Here is a 21709-nt window from a genome sequence, read left to right on the forward strand (position 1 = left end):
AGGCTTTGGACCCAAGAAACCATTCACTAAGTGACTTTGGGCAAGGGTTTTCACTTTCCTCAGCCTCAGTTTCCTCATCTATACAGGGGGAATTATAACTTCCCCCTAGGGATCTTGTGAAACAACGGGGTCTCAGGCACAGTAAATGGCAACAAACAGGGATGGGCATTAGCTGGGCTGAACTTGACTCTAGGGGAAGTCTGCCCAGGCGGCTGATGTTTACACGCACACACACATATACGCACCCTTCAGCAGACCCGGGGAAGCGGACATTTCCTCATTTCAGACACTCATGACCTGGAGGTGGAAGGACACAGGGACATCACTGCGGTCAGCCTGGCTCAGCACCCAAGAGAAAGTATTGAGTCAGGAAAAATTATGGGAAAGGGGATGTGGTACTGGGGAGAGGAGGGGAGGGGACAGCACAGTCTGCCCAGGCCCTTCTTGCTGTGTCCACGCTGACACAGTGTCCTCCTGCCTTGGAGAGGGGAAGCAGATCTGAGGACATCTCTGTGACCAGACCAGAAACCTCCCACCTGTCCAGGTGAGGGCAAATGGCAGCTTTTCCCCGCTGCCACTTCCTGAAACGTGGCCCCAGGGACAGCCTGATTTGTGAGAGGAAGGAGGGTCCCCATCTCCGCTAAGCCGGGGCCTGAGCTTGAAGAAGAGGCCCTATTCCCCATCCACTGTGCGGTCCCAAGGGGCGAGGGGCCGGGGAAGGGAAGTCAGCTCCTGAGGGCTGAGAAGGACGACTCCTGGGGAGAGAGAGGGTGAGGAGGGCAGGCCGGGGGCTGGGGGACAACTCAGCTCTCTCCCCATCCAGCTCCTTCCCCAAATGGACATGGGGTCCAGCTCCTGGCCCCACCTTGTACCAAACCTGCTGCTGCTCTTGCTGGCACTGCCGCCTGGGGGCCAAGCCGGCACAAACTGCTATGGGATCGCCGGGATGCCGGGCCTTCCCGGGGCCCCAGGGAAGGATGGGTATGACGGATTGCCAGGGCCCAAGGGTGAACCAGGTGAGTCTGCTGGCCTGCTGGGGAGGGGTCACCTAGGGTCTGGGGGCAGGAGTCGGAAGTGTCCATCTGGGGCTGACTCTGGGGAAGGTGGACAGCTGCTTGATGGAGAGGAGTGTGGTCCCTCCGGCCACGCCTGCTCCCAGGGCAGAGTCTTAGCTCTTGTGGCAGGTCTATCCCCTCTCCCCCTCAGAGCCCAGGCTCCTCAGTTTCCCCATCTGATAACAGGGAGAGAACAAGAGCACCTGCCCTAGAAGGTGGCAGGGAGGATCACGGAAGATGATCCAGGTGAAAGCCTTTGGCAAACTCTAAAACACTCTGCTACTATTGTATTCCAACCCCTCCACGACTTGCCCTGCAACATGGACCCCAGTGACTGTATACAATGCCCAGGTGGCCAGGGTTCAAGTACCAGCCCCACCACTTCCCACTGTGTGAACTTGCACAAGTTACATAACCTCCCAGTGCCTCAGTTTCCTCGTCTGTAAAATGGGGAGACGGTAGTACCTACTGCACAGGGGTGCTGTGATGATTAATAAAATTAAATATAAAACAGTACTAGCACATGGTAGGTATCAGTAAGTGTGGGCTATGGTTGTTACTGCTGTTGTCATCTTTGTTTTTATCAGAGATGTGTGCTCCCTTCACTCCCTAGGATTCTGGGTAGTTGGAGGGGTAGGGAGTAAGGAGTCAGGATCACAGTCACAGAATCTTCTGTCGGAGATTCACGGGCAAACCCTAGCACGAGTGAAAAGGGCTGAGGACATGAACGGGCACTAGTGTTGGGTGAGAACTGGAGTCTGCTGGTGACTTGTCTGGGAGTAGGTGCACATCTGGGGGTGGAATGTGTCCAGAGTGGGCATGAGGGAGGCTGGGGTGTGGCTGGGCAGAGGTGACAGGGGTGGCAGAGGCACTGGGCGAGGGAGGCCAGTGGAGGGGAATGTCCTTAGGAATTTCCCACTGTCATCTTCCCTCCTGGCAATAGAGTGGAATTGTACCAACATTCCAGAAGGAATTCTCCAATTCAGGATGAGTCAAATGAAGCCCCCAGGTCTGCCATTTTTCCAGGACCCTGTACTTCACAGCTGTCTCTGGCCATCTCACTGTGTGGGATGGCTGATGGACACCAATTTTTTTTATATAAATTTTTTTTTAAATTTATTTATTTTTGGCTGCTTTGGGTCTTCATTGCTGTGCACGGGCTTTCTCTAGGTTCAGAGAGCAGGGGCTACTCTTTGTTGAGGTGCGCGGGCTTCTCATTGCAGTGGCTTCTCTTGTTGCGGAGCACGGGCTCTAGGCACGTGGGCTTCAGTAGTTGTGGCTCACAGGCTTAGTTGCTCCGCAGCATGTGGGATCTTCCCAGACCAGGGATCCAACCCGTGTCCCCTGCACTGGCAGGTGGATTCGCCACTACTGCGCCACCAGGGAAGTCCCGGACACCAATTTTTAGCTCCTAATTTGTGCCAGGCACGGTTCCAAGTGCTCTATGTATATTCATCTCATGAGGTAGATAAAATTAACTCTATTTTACAAATGAGAAAACTAAGGCCAAAATCCTTTGAAGAAACGATTTACTCCCATTTTACAAATGTCAAAGCTGAGGTTCAGAGAGATTGAGCAACTTGCCCGAAGTCACACACTGAAATCCTGTCCAACTTCCAAGGCCACGCCCTTAACCGCTACCCTGCACTGCCTCTCAGGCCCCCTCCCCACTGCCGTATCCCACCCCTCCCTAGTTGGTTGCTGGAAGTCAACCTGAAGCATGAGACACAGCCCTGCTTAACATAGCTGACAGCCATCACCGAGACCTGACATTACTGAGCACTGCCTATGAGGTGCTCGGTACGTGCATTCTCCCACCCCACTCTGCCAGCAGCTCTGAGGGATCCGTTCTATTATGCCCTTATCTCAACTGGGCAAACAGAGGCTCTGGGAGGGGAGATCACCTGCCCGGGATCACGTGGCCTGACGCTTAGGTCTGCTGGGTTCTGATTCCCCACTCCTAACCCTGGGATCTAAAAGGCTCACAAGCTGCAAAAGATCCATCACAGTAGGTCTGCACAGACACCCACCCCAAAGGAAGTCGGAGGAGGAAGCAGCCACGAGGGCCAGCAGGGGTGGTCAGAGAGGGCTTCTTGGAAGAGGAGACTGGAGCCAGGCCCTAAAAGATGAGTATGGTTTGGACAAGCGGAGAAGCTCTTAGGGGCTCAGATAATTAAGGCGGTAACAAGAGTCAGACACTGACTGGGACTAGCCAGACTTGACTGTGAGTCCTGACTCCACCTCCTACCAGCTGCATGGCCTTGGGCAAGTTTCTGACCTCAGTTTCCTCATATGTAACATGAAGTAAGTTGAACCAGGCCAGTTGTCATAGGGGTTGAATTGGGCTGAGTGGGGCTGGGGGAGCTGGGGAAAGGCAGCCTCTGTGGTTCCATCCGGTGGATCCCATGTGCTAAGCTGGCCTGGGCCTGGGTGGTTCCAGCTCAGAAATGGAAACAGGTTTTGTGGGGCTCTGAATCTCATAAAATGTTGAGGATCCTCTTTAAGAAAAGTAATACAGAATTTGATGCGGGGGAGGGGGGAGGTTTCACAAATCTACACATGCTACAAAATTGTTTTAGAACTATAAACACACAAATAATGCATGTAAAAGTGGAACTCTGTGGATCCTACAAAGGTTAATTTCTTGGTTTTGATTTCGTACTTTAGTTATGTAAGATCGGGGACAACTAGGTAAAGGGTACATGAGACTTCCTTGTCCTTTTTTTTTTTTTGCAACATCCTGTGAATCTGTAATTATTTCAACATAAAAAGTTGAAAAAATTATAAATATAAAATTATGCAAAGGGTCTTGAAGGGGCCAGTGCAAGTAAATGGGGCCCAAAGCTTAAGTTTTATGACCTTTCCAGGAAATCTGCCTCTGACGAATCTTCTGATTTTTGTCAAGAAAAACTAAGAACCTAGACTTTTAGTTGAGGAGTTATCTGAGGCCGCATGCTCTCCGTGGGCTGACAGTCGTGGCCTCTGGCACGCTCTCTGAGATGCGGCCCAGCTCTGCCACCTCCTGAGCTGGCTGGTTCTACCCTCCTCTCCATCACAAACATGGAAACTGAGGCCGAGACGAGGCCGTGCTGTAGCCAAGGTCAGAGGGCAAGACCATGGGGAGGCAGGATTTGAACCAGGGTCTCTCTCCCCTCTTCTCCCTGCACACTGCTCGCAGGTGAATAGGCCACCCTCTGGGGGAAAGAGAGTCCAGAGACCAAACCCTGGTGACATGTCCCCTGGAGGATAGCCCTGTCCCTCTTCCCTGTCCCCTGCCCCATCACTTCCTTCCCACCTGCTCTCTCCCCAGGAATCCCAGCTATCCCTGGGACACGCGGACCCAAGGGTCAGAAGGGAGATCCTGGCACACCTGGCTATCCTGGGAAAAATGGTCCCATGGGAACCCCTGGAATTCCAGGGGCTCCCGGCAACATGGGACCCCCTGGGGACCCGGGCGATGAGGGCAGGTACAAGCAGAATCACCAGTCAGTATTCACTGTCACACGGCAGACAGTCCAGTTCCCGGCGCCCAACAGCCTGGTCAAGTTCAACTCGGTCATCACAAACCCGCAGGGGGATTACAACACGAACACTGGCAAGTTCACCTGCAAAGTTCCCGGCCTCTACTACTTTGTCTACTACACGTCACACACGGCCAACCTGTGTGTGCAGCTGTACCGCAGTGGTGTCAAGGTGACCACCTTCTGTGACCACATGTCCAACAGCAAGCAGGTCAGCTCAGGCGGTGTGCTGCTGCAGATGCAGGTGGGCGAGCAGGTGTGGCTGGCAGTCAACGACTACAACGGCATGGTGGGCACTGAGGGCTCCGACAGCGTCTTCTCCGGCTTCCTGCTCTTCCCTGACTAGGGCAGGCAGGCCTGCTCCGCTCCCCGGGGCCACCCCATCTCCCTCAGCTTCCCTGCAAGAACCCACTGGGCCACACATCCTTGCTCAGGTCATCTCGCCACCGGATGGACTCCTCCTCCAGGAAGCCCACCCTGCCCTCCTGCCCTGAGTTCTCTCCCTCCTCCAAGCTCCTTCAGGAGTCACTGCTTTGACACTTAACCAACACCTTCTGATACTGTCATTAGTGTTTTCCAAGTCTTGGAAGAGGCAGAGAGATACATGAATAAATAATTAAATCAAAGACTATGCACGGCTCCGAATCCTCACTGCCAATTCCCTAAGAAGTAGTTCCCTTCATCTTCCACTTTGCCCCTGCCACGGCCATCTGTGGGCTCCAGATTCAGGCATCTAGCTGGTGTTCAGTAAAGCTTGGTGCCAAGGTTGAGACGCTCAGCACCATTTGGCCATTTGGGAGAGAGATGGTCAAATGTGGCTGAAGGCTGCAAGGGGTCCCCAAGGGGCCATCTGCTGTCACTTGTTTGGGTGAGAGGCACTGCTGTCATTAAAGGTATTCGTGCTCACAGGTAAACGGGAGTGTGTTTGAATTCCCAGACCTATGTTGACCGACGTTGAGTTTTGGGAGCACCCATCACAAGAGGGGTTTGGGCTCAGGCAGGCCCAGTACAGATGAAGGCAAGATGTGCAATGAATTTGTGCTGAATTAATGAGTGAATTGGGGTGAATGAATGAATGAATGAATAGTGGGTAAATGAATGACTAAAAGCAGAGGGAATGAATAAGTAAAAAAATCATAATAGCTAACATTTATTGAGCACTCACTATACACCAGGCATTATGCTAACGCATCTATTAAATGATTTAATATTCGTAATTATGCTCTAGGTGGGCATGGATGGGTGAGGGAGAGAGTGAGAATCTGACTCCTGGATGTCTGATTTTCCCCGAATAACTGAGACTCTGGGGGCCCCCAGGAGACCATCCAAAACCACTACTGCCCACAAGCCATCAGGGTTTCTCTGTGAGACTCCTGAACAGTTGGGCCCAGCTGCCCCGATCCTTGTTGGAGGACCAGGAAGCCGGCCGTAAGCTGCTGCACTCTCGCTGCACTCACCATGAGAAGGGGTTGACAGTTCGGGTTCAAAAAGATAAAAAGTGTAACTTTCCTGTGCAGATTGAGGGTCCGGCCTCAGAGCCCAGTGAAACCCAAGGCTCACTCAGGCCAGGAAAAACCACCCCAGCCTGATTGGGCTCTCAGCTTGGTTCCAAAAGGCCCCACAAGGCCCCACAGAGCTCACAGAGGCATGAGATGGGCTGTAACAGCAGAGGCTGGAGCTCAGCTCTCCAACCACCGCCATCCACTTTGGCTCCTTTGTTCCTGAAGGAAGCTGTTTCACACCCCCATAGCTTTGCCCATGATGTTCCTTCATTCTGTAGAGCCCCCACCCGGCTCATACAAATCCTCCGTCCACTTAGATAATACACACTCAGCTGTCAGGAATCAACACAAAGATCACCTCCTCCATGAAGCCTTCTCTGATTCTCCCCTTCGTGTTCCCACAGGGTCCTCCACCGACTTGGACCACAGATTCATGACTTGTTAGAGCCCAGGTTCCCAAATCTGGGGGTGCAACAAGATTACCTGCAGACTTATTTATAAAATTAAAAAACAGATTTCTGGACCCAAGCCTGTTACACAAAGGGGTTTGGGAAGGACTGCTATTTCCAGCAAGCTACAGGCTGTCTACATCTCAGGAGTGGGTCTCAGGACAGCTCTTGGGACTAGGGGAACCTGCATTGACCTGTTTCACCAATCAGCCTATTCTGAAAAATTGAAAGTTGCTCAAGGTTGATTCAAGGGCGGCAGCGGCTCCAGAGGCAGCAGCGCCGGGTCCCCATGGAGGTGCTCCTAGAGCTGTTTTCCTGGAGCAGTGGAAGTTCTGACCGCAGGGTCAGGACCCATCAGGTTTGTGTTCTCACCATAGCGCAGGGGCCAGTTCGGTTCCTGTTCGTGCCCTGAGATCTCCCTCATCCCCCTGAGTTTCGGGAAAATGGCTGAAGCTAGTAAGCCCATGATGAAGAAAGCTCCAAAATCTGTTCCTTTGGAGAGGAATAAGAGAGAAAAGGAACAATTCCGTAAACTCTTTATTGGTGGCTTGAGCTCTGAAACCACAGAAGAAAGTCTGTGGAACTACTACCAGCAATGGGGATATCTTACAGACTGTGTGTTAATACGGGAAACTGTAAGCCAAAAATCAAGAAGATTTGGTTTTGTCACGTTTTCATCCATGGCTGAGGTTGATGCTGTCATGGCTGCCAGACCTCATTCCATTGATGGGAAAACGGTTACGCCCAAACGTGCTGTCCCAAGAGAGGACTATGGAAAGCCGGGGGCTCTTGTCACTGTGAAGAAGCTGTTTGTTGGTGGAATTGCAGAAGATACTGAGGAACATCATCTTAGAGATTACTTTGAGAAATATGGAAAAATCAATGCCATTGAAATAATTACTGATGGGCAGTCAGGCAAGAAAAGAGGCTTTGGGTTTGTTGCTTTTGATGACCATGATCCCGTGGATAAGATTGTGTTGCAGAAAAATCATACCATCAATGGTCATCATGCAGAAGTAAGAAAGGCCTTGTCTAGACAAGAAATGCAAGAAGGCCAATGTTCTAGAAGTGGAAGAGGAAGAAACACTGGTTTTGTATATTTTTATGGTGGTGGGGGAAAGTTTGGAGCAGGAAATTTTGGAGGAAGGAACTTTAGAGGAGGATCTGATGGATATGGAAGAGGACATACATTTGGGGGTGGCTATCATGGGTCTAGAGGTGGCAATTTGGGGGTTAGCCCTGGTTATGGAGGAGGACGAGGAGGATATGGTGGTGGATATGGCAACCAGGATGGGAGCTCCAGAGCTGGTTATGACAACTATGGAAGAAGAAATTATGGAAGTCAAAATTACAGTGATTTGGAGAATTATAAGCAGAAACCCTCTAAGTACGAATTACTGAAGAGTGGAAAACTTAGTGGTGGCAGGAACATGGGAGGATCATATAGTGGAGGAAACTATGGTCCAAGAGGCAGTGGAGGAAGAGGGGGTTATGGACAGACAAGATGATATTAAGCTTCTTATTTGCCATGGGCTTGACTGTATAAATAGAGAATTACAGCCCAGAGGTAACAGAAGAGCTTTAGGTTATCGAAATAACAATGTTCAGGAAACTCTTATCTCAGTCATGCATAAATATGCAGTGATATGGCAGAAGACACCAGAGCAGGTACACAGAGCCATTTTGTGAGCGGACTCAATTATGTAAGAACATTACCTTCCTGTGGAGGAAAGACTATAAAAAATGCTTTTGAAACAGTTTCTTAGCTTTTGAATTGTTGTGTCTTTCCAGTGGTCTCTATAAAAGTGTGGAAGCATCCCTTCTTTGATAATGTCAAATTTCAAAGTTTTGGGTGACATGTGAAACCTCTTTCAAGATTTTTCTCAAAGTTTTGAAAGACTATTAGCCAGAACCATGGTGTAATAAGACATAACATCATTCTTCTAAAAAAAAATCTATTTCGTGTGTAGAGTTAAGAAGCTGTTGTACATTTAAGATTTAATAAAATAATTCTAAAGGTAAAACAGTAGTAGTTTGTCCTCTTTGATAATTTTGCACTTTTAGTTTTTACCTTTTAAATGTTTTTCTTGTTTTATGATATCAAATTTTGAAGTGTAATGATATGACTTACCTATATTATGAAATGGTTACCAAAAAAAACTTTTTCTTCTTGTGATGAATAGGATCTATTGCCTTAACAACTTTTATAGAATCCTACAGCTGTGCTCATTTTGGTCTTCTTGTACATTCCATCTTTTGTAATGGTGAGTAACTTGTCATGTATCTATTGGTCATTTGTATATCTTCTTTGGATAAACGTCGATTCAGTTCCTTAGTCCATATTATAGTTTGATTATTTGCTATTGTGGCGTATGAGTTTTTGTTGTACATTACATGTTTTGTATTTATTTACCTTATAACTGGAAGTTTGTACCTTTGAACAACCTTTATCCTGTATTTCCTCCCACCGGTTTTCTGCTGCTGGGAGCCACAAGCATGATGCATGATTTTTTTTCTGTGAGTTTAATCTTTTTTTTCGGGATTTCACAAATAAATATGATCATACAAAAAAAGAAGGGTTTGGGGAGGACAGAGACATGGGTGGGTGGACGGTCCGCCAGGCAAAGTCAATGCACGAGGTCCACCACCTGGCCTTTCTGCACTTATTTCCTTACAGGTCTGCATCCCTCACCGGACTGTGAGCATTCTTGAGGGCGGGGCCACTTTGATACAGGCCAGGCACATAGTAGGGGCATGGGAAACGTGTCCGATGAGAAGGAAGGAGAGATGAAGACACACACACACACACACACACACACACACACACACACACACAGCAATAACAGAGGCCAGGGCCTAGGAACTCGGCCTGGTCCACAGAGTCTGAGAGTCCCTGGCAGGGACAAGGTGGGGGTCAAGGGGGCCGCTCCACCTACAGCTCACCTCCAGCAGCCACTTAGCAGTCCGCCCGGCAATGCCGCAAGTGATACATCTTTCTTCTCATTTCTCTTTTGTTTAAAAAATCAGTGCACCGTTTATGTAGGCCACGGTGTCAGATCAGAAACCTGTACTTCGGAAACGACCATTTTTGTACCATTTTTATTTTCCATAATTGTTTCTTTGTTGTTCTCTCTTTGCCAGGAGAGACAGGCCTTTGAAAATGCCAGCTTGTCTGCTGGGCTGAGGGGAGCTGGGGGAGGGCTTTTAAGGGGGGTAGCAAGGGTGGGACAGGAGCTAGTACGAGGCACCCCAAGGAGCAGGGGGCCTCTTTCAGACCACAGGATGTGGAAGGGTCTTAGGCTTCCCTTCCACCCTCTGTAGGGATTGTCCCCTCTCTATCAGGGATGCAAGCCAGCGTTTTAAGGGTACAGAGGCCAGCTGGCTCTCACTCAGGGGCCAAGGGTCTCCCTAGCTCCTGACCCCTAATCCAGGCATGGCTCCTGTGCCTCCAGGCTCCAAGATTTCTGTCTTCTCTTCAGAGAAATCACACTACTCCCAGGTCTGCCTTGGGTGCCTACTGAGGGCTGGGCACTCAGCTAGGCCCTGGATATGCGGGGTTACCTCACTGGCCCCACAATCACCCCAGGAGGGGGTGCCCATGCCCCTGACTCATATACGGGGAAACTGAGGTCAATAAACACGCCTGACGCCACATAGCTAGAAAGAGGTAGGCCTGGGATTCAAACTTAGGAGGGGCTGATTCCAAAGCCCGTGCCCTGACCCCCCCCACCCTGCTGCTTCCTGTTCTTAGGCTCATTCTGTTTCTACCCCAAATTCAAGCCCATCTTTTCCCATTTCTACCAGCCACCAAATCATTGGAGGGTCTATAGTTGGCTGAACCCAGAGACCCTTGGGTTTTATCACACGAGTCTCTTCTTTCCCTATCACCCTCGGCAGTAAACACTTAATTTCCGCCAAGAAGCATCCACAAGCCCAACGATTTTCTCTCTCTAAGCACAGATGTCAAGAGAGCCCTCCTGACCTATGGCAGCTCCTGGGACTTGCTGGGCAACCATCCCTGAGAGGGGCATCAGTTGCTTTAGACGCAGCCTCGGTAAGAGGGCTGATATCCCGGTGCCAGGGATGCCTGGCTCCAAGTCCTGCATCTGCCACTAGCGAGAGGTGTGGGCTCCAGCAGCTACTTCTTGTGACATTCATCACAGGAGCAATGAACCATTGTGTCCCTTGATGCTTAATACCAGTCTCCCCCAGGAGAAGAGACACTCCATGGGGCAGGACCCAGGGCTGATTTGCTTGTGGCTCTATCGCCAGTGTACATAGAGGCTCATGATAAATATTTTCTGAACAATGCTCTCTCCCCTCTGGGCCTCGGTTTCCCCATATATAAAATAAGCGGCCCAGGCTGGGTGACCTGCAAGCCCCTCTCCTGCCCGAACTTGCTGTGATTCCAGGATCTACAAGCAACAATCTCCTGCCTGTGCCTATTACAGGCATCAGCTACAGGTCTGCTGGAAGCAGAGGAAGGGGTATAAGTAAATAATGACCACATTTTAAATTCATGTTTCATTATTAGATTATTTTCTGAGAACAGGGAAAGAGCCGGGGTGTAGAAGGGAAAGAAAGCAGAAGAGATGAGCCCAGAAAGAGGAGGCCTGGGACATGGTATGATATTAACAATTAACATGTGCACTGCACTTTACAGTTTACCCTCCTCTTTCTCCTCTGCTATCCCATCTGAGCCCCCCAGTGCAATCTGTAGAGCAAGTGCAATTATGGTCCCACCATATGGCAGAGGAAATTGGGGCTCCCTTGGGTTCCCTTGGCTGAGAATGTTTAGTTGGTAAGTGGCAGAGGCAGCATATGAATCAAGGTTCCTGACTCCAAATCCAGCCCTCGGGCACCAGGCCAGCCATGTTTCCATTTCATTGAGGAACACCCCTGTTCCTGAAGAAATTCATGAGGTCAGGGGCCTTGGCAGGCAAGCCCCCAGTTGTGGACATTCTCCCGGAACAGCCCGTTTCCCCCGAAAGCTGCTGAGCTGGCAAAACCAAACTGGCCACCCACCCATCTTATTTACAGTAAACCCCTCCAGATTGCAGAAACGGGACCTGAAACTGCCTGAGGACAGCAGAACAGGGTGAGAATGGGGTGACAGGGAGGAGGGCCGGCCTGCTGGGCCCCTGGGAGGGGACTGTCAGGGGAAGGCCCTTGTTCTCGCTGGAGAGTGGAACTTCCGCTTTGGACTGAGAACAGGAGGCTCCCGGCTCCCCGTCCCACTGCTGCCCAGCCCAGCGGCATCAGAGGACGCCAGGTTCCCAGGTGAGGATGGGGCTCGGCGCCTGGGGGAACTGGCGGGCAGGACCAATATGGCAGAGGGTGGTGATTCCCAAAGGCTCTGCATCCCCTGCCTCAGAGCCACCTGGAGTGTCTGACAGTGAGGATTCCTGGGCCCAATCTCAGACCTCGAGAGTCAAACTCTCTGGGGGTCAGCTTGGGAGTCTGCTGCTACCTGGGGCCCCAGGTAATGGGGAGGCACCAGGATAAAGGCTTTGGGGTCACCAAGACTGGAGCTGAGCCCTGCTTCTGCCTCTCAGGTGCTGGTGATCTGGGCCAAGTCACATGACCTCTCTCAGCCTGGACGCTCTCTGGGGATAACAGAACCTTTCAGGGCTGCTGTGAGCCCTAAAGGATATCAGCTCAGCCAGCGCTGTCCCCCATGGGGTTTGGATGGGTTTGAATGGGGAGTGGGTTTGAATCTCAGCCACACCGGGGCTGCGTGACCTTGATCAAGGTTCCCGCCCTCTCCACTGCCCAGTTTCTTCGTCTGTGAAATGAGAGAGCAAGGGTGCTTTCCCAGGGGGCTGCTGTAAGGATCAAATTAAATGAGAGAATGTGGCCTGTGAAGTGTTTGGCACAGAGCCTGGCACCTGCTAAGTGCCCAACGCATTGATTATTAAGGGTGTCAAATTGTCGTTGTGTAAAACCTCCAGCCAGATAAGCAGGATAATCCCCAGAGCCACCCTCTCTTGGGAGCGTGACAGAGCCTAAGCCGGTCACTCGTGGCCCTGGTCACACCCACATTTGCAGCCCCCCTTTCCTTGGTACCCAGTACAGCCCCTGGTCTAATTCAGCTCCTGGTCTGAGCCATGAACTGATTAGGAGCAGACCGAGGGGGCTGAGGCTGACTTTCTGAGCACATGAGCCCCACATCAGCAGGTTTTTCTGGGCTGGCACAGGCCTCATGAGGCAGAGGGGGCAGGGGTCTGGCCACAGCCCCACCATTAGCCAGCTCACTGGGTGATTTGGGGAGGGTTGTTTTCTAATGTTTGCATCTCAGTTTCCTCATCGGCAAGGTGGGAAAATAATCACAACCCACTTCCCTGGAGTGCTGTGAGGATCAGAAAACCCCAGCTATGGGTCTGAACTAGAGCCCAAAACCCTATCATTCTTCCCCAGCCATGGCCTCACCTGGATCCCCACGGTTATCTTGGGAGATGAGCAGGGACCCCTCTGCTCTCCTATTTTAAGAGCAGGAAACTGGTCAGCCTTTGTGGGCTGAGGGGTAATGAGGGAAAGGCTTCCTGGAGGAAAAATGCTTTGACCTGGGCCTGGAAAAATGGAGAGAATTTGGATCTGGGCAAAGGTGGAATGGGCTGCCTCATAAGGTAATGAGCTTCCCATCACTGAGATGGTACAAGTCATGGACGGAAGGGGCCTTGGCAGAGATGTTATTGAGGAGACTTAACAGTAGGCTGAGGGTCCCTCAAGAAGTTAAACACAGAATTACCATAAGACCCAGTAATTCCACTCCTGAGTATATACTCAAGAATTGAAAACAAGTTTCAAACAAATCCTTGTACATGAATGTTCACATTAGCACTAGTCACAGTAGGCAAAAGGTGGAAACTTCCCAAATGCCCATCAATAATGAATGGATAAACAAATTGTAATATGTCCATACAATGGAATATTATTAAGCCATAAGAAGGAATGAAGTACTGATCCATGCTACAATGTAGATGAACCTCAGAAACATTATGCTAAATGAAGTAAGCCAGACACAAAAGTTCACAGTGTATATAATTCCAATTATATGAAATATCCAGAATAGGTAAATCCATAGAGTCAAAAAAGCAGATTGGCGGTTGTCAGGGACTGAGGGGGGAAGTGGGATTTGGGGGTAACTACTTAGTGAGTACAGAATATTATTTGGGTGTTATTGAAGTGATGGAAATATTTTGGAACTAGATAGAAGAGGCGGTTGTACAACATTGTGAATGTGCTAAATGCCACTGAAATGTTCACTTTAAAATGGTTACTTTTATGTTATGTGAATGTCACCTCGATTTAAAAAAGAAAAAAAGAAGAAGCTAAGCGTTGGACTAGATGAATTTTAAGGTCCCTTCTGTCCTGAGAATCGATGCCATGGGCACTGGCCATGCTGACCAGCTCAAGACAGCCCAGGGCTTCTTCCTCGTTCCCCGGATTAGGAAGGGGCAAGCACCGTCCTCTCACCGGGGCCCACAGCCTTTGGAGGGACCTGAGAATATTCTGCCAGAAGAGGTGGCCTGGTGCACCGGCAGGGACACCGGCTTCCACGCCATACAGGCCTGACTTTGAGTCCCGGCTTCGGTCCTTCCTCTGTTACCCTGAGCGAGTGACCTGACCTCCCTGAACCTCAGTCTCCTCTTCGGTGTAGAAAAATTGGTTCTTCCATGCAGGGCTGCTCTGAGGATGTGACGTGGCCTGCTTTGGAAGCAGCATAGGCAGCCCGAACTCAGAAGTTCTAATGACTGAGAACACTTGGAATAAAATCCCAAACCACAGCTATCAAGACCCTGACCTCCGGTCCTCCGACCCCTGACTCCCCTCTGGCTACACTGGCCTCCCTGCTGATCCTCCACATTTCCGACTCTGTGCTGCCTCTGGCCCTTTGCCCTTCCTGTCCTTTCCTCCTGGAACATTCTTGCCCCAGCTCTGTCTGAACCTTCAGGTCTCGGCCTAAACGTCACTTCTCAGAGATGCCTCCCTTGTATAAAAAAACTTTCCTGGTGGGAAAGTCTATAGTCTACAGACTATAGACTTTCCTGGTGGTAAGTCTGTAGACTTTCCTGGTGGGAGGACTTCCCTCACAAAACCAGCCCTCCAGGCACCCTTTCATTTCGGCCAGGGCACTCACCACGGTCTATAACTAGTTCTATTGACTTGTATGTTGACCTGTTTATCGTCTCCCAGACTGTCAGCTCCATGAGGGCAGGGACCACATCTGCCTTGTTCATCAGCGAATCTCCAGCGCCCAGAACAGGGTCCGGGGGATAAGGCACTCAGTGAACACAGGAACAAGTGAAGGAGTGAATGAACAAACCATGGCCGTCACCTACCGCATCTTCCTGTTCCCCCCCCCACCCCCGCAGGAAGCAGCTGAGACAGGGCCGTGATGAAGACCCCGCGGGGCGGCGCCCCAGTGCTGCTGCCGCTGATGCTCCTGAGTCTGCTCCACGCCTCCCGGGCCCAGAGTGGCTGCACTGGGCCCCCGGCCATCCCGGGCATCCCGGGCATCCCCGGGAAACCGGGCTCCGACGGCAAACCAGGGACTCCAGGGATAAAGGGAGAGAAAGGTACTGTGGACTTGGGGAACAGACTAGTGTCACTGACCAAGGTCCCATCTCTTACCTCCCAAGTCCCAGTTGCCCACCTTAGGGATTGCAAAACACTTGCAAATCCATCAGCTTGCTGAGCCCTCCACAATAACTTTGCAAGGAAGGAATTCTGATTCCCATTTTACAGATGGGAAAACTGATGTCCAAAAGGCTACTGACTTGCCCAAGGGAACCCAGTAAATGTTGAGGCTGAGGCCAAACCATGGCTCTCTTACCACTAAATCCACTGCAGTCACACAGTCCTGGGTTGTTACCTCCAGGGTAGGTGGCTTCGCCTCTCTGAATTGCTATTTCCTCACCTGTAAAATGTGGATAATGATTCTTTTTCAGAGTTGTCACAGGGTTCAAATGAGACTTCCTGCCATAAAACCCTCCTGTAAGATGTAGTCCATGCGTTCATTTAACCGTAGCCTTCCGCTGTCCTCACATAATCTCACAATCCCACAATCCCACAAAATATCATCATGCTCACGATCCCACAAAATATCATCATCCCCATTTTACAGATGAGGAAGCTGGGCCTTGGAGAATGTGACTCAGTCAAGGTGACCCAACTAATAATGGCAGATGTGACATGAGAAACACATCTGCCTGTCCTCTGAGCCCATGTTCACAGCCACTATACTCTGCCACTCTACTGGAAAAGGTTTTATCTTGTGTTCTGCCAAACCAAGGAGGAGTAGCTGTTTGGAGTGGTGGAGTGAGAAGGATTCTAATACTCACTTCCAGGTTCAGCAAGAAAGAATGCATGATTGATGAGGGATGTGTGCCATCAGGGAGGGGGTGGAGAGGGATAGCACGTGTGCCCAGAATTCCTGATCCCTGCTCCAGGCTTAAGCCTGTATGAGCTGGTGAGGAGGGCAGGTCCAGCACCTTCCTGAGGGAGACACCGCTCCCCACCCCACGGGCATCGGTCCCCATTACTGTCAAGCACATCTCAGACTCGGAAAGCTGGGCTGGAAGGAGACTCGGAGGCCCTCCTCGACATCCCGTCCTCTTGTTCACAGATGGGGAGCTGAGGCTCAGAGAAAAGCAGGGACCTGTCTGAGGTTACGCAGCCAGGCTCCCTGCCTCCCAGCCCAGCTCTTTCCGGGTTCTCAGCGACCTCTGGCCCCCTCATATCTCTTGTCTCTGCCTTCCAGGGCTGCCGGGGCTAGCTGGAGACCACGGTGAGCTTGGAGAGAAGGGGGACCCAGGGTTTCCTGGAATTCCGGGAAAAGTCGGCCCCAAGGGCCCCGTTGGCCCCAAAGGTGCCCCAGGGCCTCCCGGAGTCCATGGCCCCAAGGGTGAATCAGGAGACTACAAGGCCACGCAGAAAATCGCCTTCTCGGCCACACGCACCATCAACAGCCCCCTGAGGCGGGACCAGGTCATCCGCTTCGACCACATGATCACCAACACCAACAACAACTACGAGTATCGAAATGGCAAGTTCACGTGCAGGGTGCCCGGCCTCTACTACTTCACCTACCACGCCAGCTCTCGAGGGAACCTGTGCGTAAACCTCATGCGGGGCCGGGAGCAGACACAGAAGGTGCTCACCTTCTGCGACTATGTCTACAACACCTTCCAGGTGACCACGGGCAGCGTCGTGCTCAAGCTGGAGCTGGGGGAGACCGTCTTCCTGCAGGCCACCGACAAGAATGCCCTGGTAGGCATCGATGGGGCCAACAGCATTTTCACCGGGTTCCTGCTCTTCCCAGATGCAGAGGTGTGACCTGTGGGTCCAATTCACCCCCTCCCCTGCCAGCCACGCTCTCTTTACCCCCAACACCAGCCCCCACCTGGCCAAAACACACAGTAGGGCTCCATGGATGTTGCTGAATGAATGAGTAAATAAACTTTTCAAGGCCAAGGGGCAGTGGTCTAATTCAAATCTGTGTCCCAGCGACTGGCACATGGTAGGTGCTCAGAAATGTTGCTTGAATGCTGCTTGAATGACTGAACAATGAATGAATGAATGAGCTCTGAAAGCAGAAGCTCTATCTAGTTGCTGGTGACTGGAGGGCCAGACTTTGTGTCCAGTTCTGTGCCAGACACACAATGGGAGATGGGGAGGGAACACCATCTGTTGAGCACCTATAAGCTCCAAACACTGGGCTAGACCCTTTCCCCCTTCTCTCATTAATCCTCGCACTCATCCTTGGAGATAGGTTAAATCGTGCCCAATTCACAGAGGAGAAAACTGAGGATCAGAGGGATGAAGGGGTTGCCCTCGATCCCACAGAAGAGCTGGGAGGGCAGGTCTGCCCACTGATAACTGAGACCTCTTTCAAGGCAAGGCATCTAGGCCCCTAAAGGGGTATTCTCTGTGTAACGTCACAAACCTCCACCCAAGGGATCAAGGAGCCCTTCTTCAGTCTTAAGTGACCTTGGAATCAAGACCCTTCCCCTTCTGATTCTCACCACATGCTCTCCCTCCCAATGTCTTCCCAGCCTGGCTCAAGCTCAGCCATCCAGTCAGAACACACGTCACTCCCCTGCTCAGTAACCTTCAGTGGCTCCCCACTGCCAAATGGACATAGTCCCTGCCCACGAGCCTGGCATTCAAGGCTCTCTATGGATTGACCTTCCTTCCTTCCTTCAATCCTTCCTCTCCTGGACAAAGAATATCTCCACTCCAGACCAGCTGGGCCCTTTCTGTCTTCTAGGCAAGACACATGCTTTCCTGCCTCGGTGCCCTTACTCTCACTGTTCCCCTTCCACTCTGCCTATCTAACCATCCTTTAAAACCTCATTCAAGCCACACCCTCTCCCTAAAAGCAGACCATGCCAGTCCTCATAGCTCTTACCCCTCCAACCTCCTCTAACCCCATTTCTCAACTGTTCAAGTCTGAGCACACACTGCCTGCATCTAGCATTTCACTCATGCTCACCCCGTCTCCCCAGCTAAGCTGTGAGCCCCTTACGCTGCTCATCTCTGAACCCTTCCCAGCCCTGCACCTGCTCTCTGCAGCCCCTCCTACTAGTCCCACCCACCAAGACTCTCAACCAATCCTGACCAGAGGTAGAAGGGATTTAAAGCACTTCAGCCTATCACATAAGGTTATGGCACCAGTCCAGCCTCCTGCTTGGCTAGCCTGTTTCTCAGGATTCCGTTCATTGGGTGCAGCTTCTGCCCTATCTCCTGGGCTTCAGGCCTGCCCCCAACCTCAGACTCTTCAGAGGGGACCTGGATTGAGCCTTTTCACCAGGGGCTGGGCCTTCTTTCTCCTACTCAACCCTTTCAGTACAAATTCCTACTCAACCCTTTCAGTACAAACTGTCTGCCTGGTCTTTGTGTCTAGTAAGAATTGTTATAATAATAACAACCACACCACGACTGAGTTACTGTGTACTTCGTGTTTTGTGTGCATTAGCTCATTCAATCCCCACCACAAACCCTGGGAGGCACATACTATTATCCTCATTTTAAAAATAAGAATCTGAGGCTCAGAGAGGGCAAGGGATTTGCCCAGGGTCACACAGATGCAAGTATACAGCCAGGATTGGAGCCTGCTTCTGTTTGTCTCAAAGCTCTTGCTAAATCTATAGACATACCACTCCTTGCCACCCTCTCCTGTTGGAATTCCCTCTGCAGTCCCCCAGCCTCTCACCTGAACCCATCCGACCTCAGGAGTCCACGTTCCCGAGCCTCTACCGTTGGGTCTGTCTGTACCGGGTTACGCTTCACCCCAAGGGCAGATCTGCTTGCTGGTGGTGAGCACGTGCAGGGCACCCCAAGTCGCTGCAAGGACCCAGGCAAAGCCGGCCACGGCCAAGACATCAGAGCTTGTCTCTAGTGCTGCCTCAAGCCGGCTGGCTTTCCTGCAGGACTTGCCCTCCTCTGACTCCTGACCCGTAGACCCTGACCCTGCCGCCTTTCCTCCGTCAGATGCCTGCCCTGACAGCACTCTGAACAGTGCCCCTTTTGTGCCTCCCCTCCCAGCTTCCAGATCTGCCAGAAATCCAGGGCTCTCACTGCGTGTTCAGCCATGCCCACTGCAATCAAACATACCTTGCTTTACACAAACATTAACATATCTAAACACTTTACCTTTGTTATTTCTCTTTCCCACCCCGTGAGGAGGGTTGTCAGCTCTGTGGAGAGACGGTTGAGGTTTCCTCACAGGAACCAGGACCAAGAATGATGGGGGGAGCCTAGAGGTGACCATAGGTGGGTCTCGGGATTGTGCCTATTCCATCACTGTCCGGACCTGCCTTTTCTCCTTTGCCCCTTCTCAGCGGGGATGGGGTTGAAACTCAGATCTCCTGGCTGGGCTAGCAGTTGGGCAGGGGAAGGAAGGGAAGTGGTCTTCTCAGGCCTGTGACCCTTGACCTTCATGCACCCACCTTGACTCTGACTCATAACCCTCAACATGCCAGAGTCCTTTTAGTTTCCAGACTTCTAAGAAACCTCCTAGATATAATTTACCAGAAAAGGAGGGACTTATCAGGAGAGGCCAGAGGACCTACAGGACCCAGGAGCAGGTGGGACAGCCCAGTCTCAGTGGACACGGGTGCCAGACCGGGGCTGTTGTGTTTCCCACTGGGACCTCTCAGCTCTAAGCCTGTCTCTGCAGATTGGCCCTCTTAACTGTTAAGGGCAAGTGGAGAAAAATGGATGCCCCCAACAATAGCCTTGACCACCAAGTCATCCCCTACCCCTCAAGGAAGTAACATAGAGACTAACGTCTCCAATTCCCAGTTCCCAGGAGAGGGGATCTGATTGGCCCCACTTGGAGCAAGAATACTCCTGGCCCAATCAGCTGAGGCCAAGAAGGAGCAGGCCTATAATAATAGCAGCTCATGATTATTGACCTAAACGCCCAGTGAGTATTCTCCCCTGTACTAGCCACAACAAGCCTAAGGAGCAAATCTTCTAATCCTGTGGTTGTCAAACTTCAGCAGGCATCACAATCACCACGAGGGCTTGTTAGAATTTGCATTTCCTGGGAATTCCCTGGTGGTCCAGTGGTTAGGACTCTGTGCTTTCACTGCCGAGGGCGCAGGTTCGATTCCTGGTCGGGGAACTAAGATCCCACAAGCCACAAGGTGTGGCCAAAAAAAAAAAAATTTGCATTTCCTAAGAGTCCCCACATGCTGCTGGTGCTGCTGCTTGAGGGACCACACTTTAGGAACCACTGCTCTAATTTTATTGCTCCCATTCTGTAGATAAGAATGTTGAGGCTCAAGGAGGGGATGTTACTTGCCCATGTCACACAGATGATTCAGAATTTGGATCCAGGGACTTCCTTAGTGGTCCAGTGGTAAAGAATCCGCCTTCCAATGCAGGGGACATGGGTTCAATCCCTGGTCAGGGAACTAAGATCCCACATGCCGCAGGAAAAATAAGCCCGCACGCCACACTACTGAGCTCACGCACCTCAACTAGAGAGACTGCGTGCGGCAAAACTACAGGGCCCACGCGCTCTGGAGCCCACATGCCACAACTACAGAGCCCGCCCACACGCCCTGGAGCCAGTGCGCCACAACTAGAGAGAGAAAACCCACACGCCACAACTAGAGAGAAGCCCGCGTGCCGCAACGATGAGCCCACGCACTGCAAGGAAAGATCCCGCCTGCCTCAACGAAGATCCCGCGTGCTGCAACGAAGACCCGATGCAGCCAAAAATAAATAAATAAATAATAAATAAATAAATCTTTTTTAAAAAAATAGAATTTAGATCCAGGCCTATGTAACCCAGGGATCCATGTGTTAAACTCTGTGCCCTTCTGCCCAGACTGCAGGGTTGGCTGGGCAGTTCCCAGAGCAGCAGCGTGGGCGGCTCCACGGTGTCTGCCACCTCCTGGCTACAGTGCCCTATCCTTGATTCTCCACCTCCACCCTAGTCCATCCAGATGGGCGTGCCCCTCCCAGTGACCCACAAGCTTTGAGCCAATTAAGAAGAGAAAAGGAGGGACTTTCCTGGCGGTCCAGTTGTTAAGACTCCACGCTTCCAAGGCTGGGGGTACCGGTTCAATCCCTGGTCAGGGAACTAAGATCCCACATGCCATGCAGCCAAAAAACAAACAAACAAACAAAAAACCAAAAAACAGAAGAAGAGGAAAGGAGGGTGAAAGCAAAGAAGGAAGGTGGGGGCTTGATAAGTAATAATAATAACAGCTCACAGAGTACCTGATGCTTGGTGACCTTTACAATCATGTCCCCCTTTCACAGAGGGAAACACCGAGGCACAGAGCAGTTAAGTGGCTTGCCTGATGTTACACGACTAGTAAGTAATACAATGAGCATTCAACGCAAGGCAGTTTGGCTTCGGAGTCACTGCTCCCCACGGCAGACAGGAGGCCCCTGAGGGGAAGTGTGGTGTGGCAGGTGAGGGCACTGCCTCTTGAGTCAGACAGACTTAAGATCAGATCCTGCCTGAACTTTTTACCAGCTGTGCGACCACGTCAAGTGACTGCCCTGGTCTTCTATGTTACCCGCTTACAAACAAACGATGCAGTGTGCACGCTGGTTTGTATCGGTGATTCTTCTCTTGGATTAAATTCCTCGAAGCGGATTCCCTAGGGGAAAGGATGTGTAAACTTTGAAGGCTTTGAAATGTGAAAGGATTGGCT

General features: G+C 51.2%; 2 protein-coding genes and 1 pseudogene across 2 annotated transcripts; all 3 read left to right on the top strand.

Annotated features, from left to right (window-relative positions):
* The first annotated feature begins 436 nt into the window (after positions 1-436).
* C1QC (complement C1q C chain) lies at positions 437-5425 on the top strand. Its single transcript, XM_068537773.1, has 3 exons — positions 437-544; positions 824-1016; positions 4366-5425. Exons 2-3 carry the CDS (start codon positions 836-838, stop codon positions 4920-4922), a joined length of 738 nt encoding a protein of 245 aa, XP_068393874.1. The 5' UTR covers positions 437-544; positions 824-835; the 3' UTR covers positions 4923-5425.
* Positions 5426-6970: 1545 nt separating this feature from the next.
* LOC137760525 (heterogeneous nuclear ribonucleoproteins A2/B1 pseudogene) lies at positions 6971-7928 on the top strand (annotated as a pseudogene).
* A 3785-nt stretch (positions 7929-11713) lies between these two features.
* C1QB (complement C1q B chain) lies at positions 11714-17003 on the top strand. The gene is made up of 3 exons (XM_068537774.1): positions 11714-11807; positions 14903-15106; positions 16291-17003. The coding sequence occupies exons 2-3, from the start codon at positions 14926-14928 to the stop codon at positions 16863-16865; spliced, it is 756 nt and encodes a 251-aa protein (XP_068393875.1). The 5' UTR covers positions 11714-11807; positions 14903-14925; the 3' UTR covers positions 16866-17003.
* The last annotated feature ends 4706 nt before the right edge of the window (positions 17004-21709 follow it).

The sequence above is a fragment of the Eschrichtius robustus genome, chromosome 3, assembly GCF_028021215.1.
Source record: "Eschrichtius robustus isolate mEscRob2 chromosome 3, mEscRob2.pri, whole genome shotgun sequence".
In the NCBI taxonomy this organism is placed as follows: domain Eukaryota; kingdom Metazoa; phylum Chordata; class Mammalia; order Artiodactyla; family Eschrichtiidae; genus Eschrichtius; species Eschrichtius robustus.

Excerpts from the sequence above, each read along its gene's own strand:
- C1QC (XM_068537773.1), top strand. The coding sequence starts at position 836 with ATGGACATGGGGTCCAGCTCCTGGCCCCACCTTGTACCAAACCTGCTG. Across the intron at positions 1,017-4,365 it reads AGGGCCCAAGGGTGAACCAG|GAATCCCAGCTATCCCTGGG; the intron begins GTGAGTCTGCTG and ends CTCTCTCCCCAG.
- C1QB (XM_068537774.1), top strand. The coding sequence starts at position 14,926 with ATGAAGACCCCGCGGGGCGGCGCCCCAGTGCTGCTGCCGCTGATGCTC. Across the intron at positions 15,107-16,290 it reads AGGGATAAAGGGAGAGAAAG|GGCTGCCGGGGCTAGCTGGA; the intron begins GTACTGTGGACT and ends TCTGCCTTCCAG.